General features: G+C 42.6%; 1 protein-coding gene across 3 annotated transcripts; it reads right to left on the bottom strand.

Moving 5' to 3' along the window:
* Positions 1-1,032: 1,032 nt before the first annotated feature.
* LOC136424344 (placenta-specific gene 8 protein-like) lies at positions 1,033-3,612 on the bottom strand. Of its 3 annotated transcripts, none has more exons than XM_066412910.1 (5): positions 3,483-3,612; positions 3,238-3,384; positions 2,505-2,610; positions 1,811-1,950; positions 1,033-1,323 (listed from the first exon to the last, which is right to left on the bottom strand). In XM_066412910.1, the coding sequence occupies exons 2-5, from the start codon at positions 3,370-3,372 to the stop codon at positions 1,210-1,212; spliced, it is 495 nt and encodes a 164-aa protein (XP_066269007.1). In that variant the 5' UTR covers positions 3,373-3,384; positions 3,483-3,612; the 3' UTR covers positions 1,033-1,209. The 3 variants fall into 3 exon arrangements, with proteins under 3 accessions (XP_066269007.1, XP_066269008.1, XP_066269006.1); XM_066412911.1 differs by having other exon boundaries at positions 3,238-3,381; positions 3,483-3,609; XM_066412909.1 differs by having other exon boundaries at positions 3,550-3,594.
* Between the last annotated feature and the right edge of the window lie 2,355 nt (positions 3,613-5,967).

Below are 5,967 nucleotides of genomic sequence, written 5' to 3'. Positions count from 1 at the left end.
TTTATATCGTCATGGCGACGATTTTTTGAACAGACGCCTGGATCACTATGCACAGTTTAATTCTTAGCCAGCGACTGTACCAGATATTTTGTTGTTTTCTCTTCATGGGGGTATTTTCAAGGGCGCTGGGCAAATTTGACAAGGATGGTTGGATACAATGTAATGCTTTGACTGACATTTTTGGTTAGCTTTCGGTGTGGAAGAATACAATTGTACATCTAAGTGATTAATGGGTGTGTACGTATGATCACGTATAACTGGGCGGAATGATATACATGTATAATACAAATGATAATGTGGTATGAAAGTGAAGGGTATTGTTTTGACGGACCCAAAACAAAATGGCTGGACTTTGTACTACAGTACCTTGGTCATCAGGAACTTGCGTCAGTTAAGTGGCTAAGTAAACAAAGGTGGGTAATATTGACGCAGTGCATTCAGACCGCGGCTGCCCCCCTCCCCATCCATGTCATAATCAACAGTAACGTTGTTACCTTCGCTATGAAGGTTGTTTTCGGTGGCGCGGTTGTTAATGTATTTGTGTGTGTGTGTGTGTGTGTGTTTGTGTGTGTGTGTGTGTGTGTGTGTGTGTGTGTGTGTGTGTGTGTGTGTGTTTGGTGATGCGTGGTTAAAGATTGACTACGTACACGTACTTCAATTCGTATGCTCTTTCTTTATTCATCGTCTTCAGAAGCACACAAGGCCATTAACAAGTCAAACAAACGCAAGCTAAAGCAGCCTTGTCAGTCGATTTTCAATAAAGATAATTATCACGAAATGATAAGGATGTTTGCTTAGTTACAGAACAACTGCATCTCGAAAGAGAGATACTAGTTGCCTTTCATACGTCGTCAGGGTGACGATTTCTATGACTACTACTAGATATGAGAAATTTTGGCAAATTTGACAACGAAAGATAGATACAGTACAATGCTGATTTTCTGTAGGCTGATTTGCTTGGTTTATGATTTCTTTTACGTGTGGACGAATACGTTTCGGATCAATTTTATGTGTGGAATAATATACATGTACCTTTAAGTGGGTGTACTAAAATATAACCACTGCGGTTGGAATGATATAAAGGTTCGGTTTTACTTGTGTTCGCATTTGATAAAATTTCAGTTACCCTTTTGGTACGTTTGTTTGCGTCTTGAATTAACCGAACTACTGAAGTTCAAAAATTAGATGCTGTCAGTGTTGGCCACTCCGCTACTGGCGAACCATGGCGGGCTGCCCGTTGACGTAATCGATCTCGCGAGACAGCTGCGCGAGAACACAGGGACAGCAAAACATTGAGATACAGGCGTCGTTGCACAGATCACCCTGCAAGGCAAAGTTGATTAAAAAAAATTGGTTTTAGTTTCCAAAGACCTAATAAATGCATTTACAGCGTTAAAACCTAATCATTGATTTTTTTTAATCATTGATGAAGCAACTGTTGATACTGAAAATGAAAACAAATTATCATCAACAAAACAAGAAATGAAATATTAACGATAGGCTCTTTTACTCGGATGTGTATTACGTCTAGATCGGGACTGAAGACTAATAGAAGTTAAGAGGGGCACATTTTGTTGAGATTCTCTGCAAATATGAAAATAAGTACGTTCTTCAATTCATTATCTAATTCTTAACATTGAATTTATTGTGCTAATCAGTCACAGAGCTGCATTTTTATAAGAAAAGATGCATGTAATTGAGTCCTGAAACTTTGGTAGAGCGCCTAAGGTCTCATATGATTTAAAAAAAACCCACCAAATATAGGAATGACCCCTTCCTTGAGGCATCGCCAAAACGACAGTAACCTTACCTGTATTCCATGTTCTGCCCGCATCTTGGCTCTCATGAGAGCAAGAGCGGTGGATCCGAAGAAACCGAGACAGCAATTCTCGTTCATGCGAGGAAGGGTGTAGCAGGTGTAGAAAGAAGGGAAACAGAAGGAACAGAGACCTGTATCATTGAGAGAACAGACATGAGCTAATGCGCCACAAACACTTGAAATTACATCATGTCAATGGATTTGTCAGTTAATTTGTTTTGCTAGGCCGAGGTGTGAATGCTCGACTGAGGTCAACGCAAATCACATCGAAGGAATTCAAACGTTCGTTCTAAAGAAGTGAAATTCCCAACTTCTTGGCCATCGCTCCAGCCTCCGTTAGAAGAATGGACCGCTACTTCCCTTAAAATTTTGCCATGTATGCAAATGAAGAGACGGGACAGGATGTCAGCTTTTGAACACCTTTTACCTGCAACACCTTCAACAAGTTAGTTGAGTCACGTCTTCGTTGAATGCATATCAGACCGAATGGCTCATTATTTTAGACGAAGATTTTAATTAGAATTTAAAGTTAAATGCATAATCTTTTGCTTTTGCACAGTTGTTTATATTATTGTTCTCTTCCCTTAAGGGTCAAACGACGTCTTAAGCATTTTGATTCCTATTTTATATCATTTCTAGATAACGTTGTCAAGAAGACTTAACGTATGCGCGAATGGATACTCACAGGAGGCGGGGTCCTTGCAGCATGCGCACAGACCACTGCTCCAGTCCCGTTTCTGTGGGCTCACTGTGTCCACGTAGCCGCCAGGATGTGGCTGCTGGGTGATGACCTGAAGAAGACCCAGAATAGGGTATTAGCGCTCACGTGACTATGACGTAAGCATTTTCCGCCATGTTGGATGTTCCGCCAAGTTAAAGGAAATTGTGTGGTCAATATGAATTTATATAGCGTAATTTTTCACTCATTTGTCGAATATCATGAATACATACGTGTACAGTTCCGATTCTCCCAGGTTTAACTAGCTAAAATGACGACTGTGACGTCACCTGCAGACCCTATAAGTACTTTGCTTACTGTTCATATCTTCGCACTGATGATGATCTCCTACCCAACAGTGAATTTTTACGTTCCAAATAGTCATGTTTGAAGTGTTTCAACGGACGAAAGACCGATCACGTAACAAGAGAGAGGAATCTGAATACCAACATTGCCTTGTTGTAGATACTGGATACTTTCCTTTTCCATCTTTTTTCAGACTTGCTGTCTCCTATGCATACACTTAGAATGAAAATGCTGTTTTCTAGAGGGAGTGAACGTAATGCTGTGCAGGGTCATACATGTACATAGAAGTGGCTGTTCCAAAAGTCGTCTGACTACTAGAGCAGCTCTGGAGAATGTGCCACGTTTTACGTCCTGTCTAGATTCGAATCGACAAATATTCAGTGGGATATTTTACCTGTGGTTGCATAGGCATAGCCGGAAATGCCTGTCCAGGGGGGTACTGGCCAGATCCAGGGGGGTGCTGGCCCATCATAACTTGCGGCTCTTTCTGTCCCTGCGTTGGATCAGCCACTGGATGCACAGACGCCATTTTGTAGACCTTCTAGAATTAGCAACAACAAAAATTAGTCTTTTACCCAAACTCTCAAAACTATGAAAACTAACTTGAAGAATTCTCGTGAAAATATAGTAATACTGTACCTGGTAATATAGCCAATTCGCAAGTCGTAAACGTTTGGTATTCGCGAAATCTAGGTGGCTACTGCACCGTAAGCAAGCGTCCTTTAGACGATTCGTAAACAGCTTCACGGAGTCTGTTTGTTTTGATCATGGCCTAACCCTCCTCCTGGCTTTCAAGGATAGCATAAAACGAAATTGAAGTATTGATAGGTAACTTGTTAAAGATTTGTAACTAGGTAACGTGACGTGTCCTATTTACGTGCGGGAGCAGTTTACGTCCAGTTTGGGTCATGTCCACTGTAGACCACTTTGGATAGTTACTGTGCATTTTTTAATATAATGGTCTTCAAGCATAGCGCCAGAAGGGAAAAGACTGAGGTGGACGACAATAGGTTACGCTAGCACAATTTTACATCATATACATCAGTATAAATACATGCTCGCACGGCGTTAAACAGGCGGAGTAAAATTTACAAACCTTGCATTTTCTTTTTAGAAGAGCTGATATTTTTTCCCATGGGTTTAACATTTGGCTCTGTCCGCGCGGTTTTAAGATAAATACGTTTTGAATAAATTGGACGTTAACTGGTCACCTTACGTTAGTGGTAAGAATTTGATCAGCGTTCTTTCTTGTCTATTGTTAACAGTTTTTCTTTTAACTACAACGTGTCCCAGTGGTTTGCGCACTCTGCGTCTTGCCTTGTCACATTTGGTCTAAATTCCGTCGAGCCAGGGACCAAGTATGAGGGAGCTTTAGGGCGTCGAACCTCTGCACGTAAAAAAACCCACAACACACTATGTTATGGAGAAAAATACACAAGCCGTAGCGAGGCCGCATTGCACAGCTAACGAAGACATGGAACCTATGCCACGAAAACGCGTTATGCGTCGTCCTCAGTCTGAGGTTCGACCGCTTTACCTTACCTTTACGTTTTACAACTGGCAGGTGCAATATATATATATATCATTATAGTAGGTCGAGTGTTTGCTTTGTTGGGGGGAGACATACCACTTCCTTTGTCTCTCAGCATTTAAAGAATATGGTACTTGAACACACGTACCACTACTAAGAATGGGCTATCCCTGTGCTGTAGTGCTTGCACAGCTGCGTGTGACCCAAGGGCAGTAGAAACGGAGACACCGAAAGGTCATCGGGTAAAATTTACATTTGCCATAGTACGGATCTCCATTCCTATCGTCGTAGTAGGTAGGTAGTCGACGTGGTAGTCGTTGGGGTTATACCGCCCCTTGCGGGGGGACATACCCTTTCGTTGGCTGATACAAGACGGGGATGCACCTGGTCTCCCGTCCGGGTGGATGGTGTAAATCACTGTATGGCTGGTACGAGATGGAGGTTCGCCAGGCATGATTTGTAGTGAATCACTAACTCCAGACAGAAGGATTTGGACCATCGCACACCGGGGCATGCCCCTACTCTTTTTCGAAAGGTGTGATGGGTTCTTTCACGTGCGCGGGATGTGGCTCCTCCATTTAACGTCCTATCCGAGGGACGTCCCTAACCCTAGATGAGCTAGGTACTCACTTACACCTGAGTGAAGTGAGGAAAGTCGTCTTAAGTGCCTTTCCCAAGGGCACAACATCGGGGCGCTAGTTCGGACATGTCTCTAGGCACAACCTGGGATTAGATCCCGGGTGCCATTGTTTGACAGCCGCGCGCTCTACCACTTGCGCCACACGACGCAATTCCTATAGAATCACCATGTGTCCCAGAACAATCTTGGATTATCCTAGGGCAGATTGGAATTCTATCAGTCACAGGACAGAATGGAATTCCAATCTGTCCTAGGCCAAGATTGAATGGACCTATTCCATAAAGGTGATCAGAACGACTCCTTTCTACTTGTCGTCCCATCTTTTTTTTCTGTACTTATAAACCCAGGTACTGAGTCTACTGAGGGCAGACCTTTTAGGTAAGAAAGAGGACTAGACTAGTACTGTTGCGGTCATTAAAGAAAACTACGGGAGCTAAGGAAGATCGCGATGAACCGGACAAAGTGGAGAGAATTGAAGAAAGACTGATTGCAGCGCAGGGTGTCCAGACTACTGCAGCAGCAGAACACGTAGAGTGGACTACTATAAACCTAGCCTGGAGTCCAGCCCTATTAGCTTACGTCCGCTACCCAAGCTCCGCTCCTCGCCGTTAATTTCGTGGTAACACTTCAGCTATGCATAACACAATTTGTTGACCGGTTTATATTGAAAATTGAGAAATGGCGGTACAAGAACTTACCTGTGTGCCAAAGAACTTGTAAATACTGTATGTCAAACAAGGTGGAAGACGAAATAAATTTTATGTCAAGTTGCCCATTCTACGACAACGAAAGAAATGAGCTGTTTAAAGAGGCCACCACATTTCATCCTAATTTCTCCACGTTTTCAGACGAAAAGAAAACTACTCTCATCTTAACATCACAAAACCCACATATCACAGAAGAAGTGGGATCATTCGTCTTCCACAGTCTTGGAAAAAGAAGTCGAACTCAAT

Source organism: Branchiostoma lanceolatum, chromosome 18 (assembly GCF_035083965.1).
Source record: "Branchiostoma lanceolatum isolate klBraLanc5 chromosome 18, klBraLanc5.hap2, whole genome shotgun sequence".
NCBI lineage: Eukaryota > Metazoa > Chordata > Leptocardii > Amphioxiformes > Branchiostomatidae > Branchiostoma > Branchiostoma lanceolatum.
This window is presented reverse-complemented; position numbering and strand designations above follow the sequence as displayed.

Bases quoted from the DNA above. Each gene is read 5' to 3' on its own strand.
- LOC136424344 (XM_066412910.1), bottom strand. From the start codon at position 3,372: ATGGCGTCTGTGCATCCAGTGGCTGATCCAACGCAGGGACAGAAAGAG. The intron at 1,951-2,504 runs GTGAGTATCCAT...TCAATGATACAG, and splicing joins CTGCAAGGACCCCGCCTCCT to GTCTCTGTTCCTTCTGTTTC. The intron at 1,324-1,810 runs GTAAGGTTACTG...TTTGCCTTGCAG, and splicing joins GGGCAGAACATGGAATACAG to GGTGATCTGTGCAACGACGC.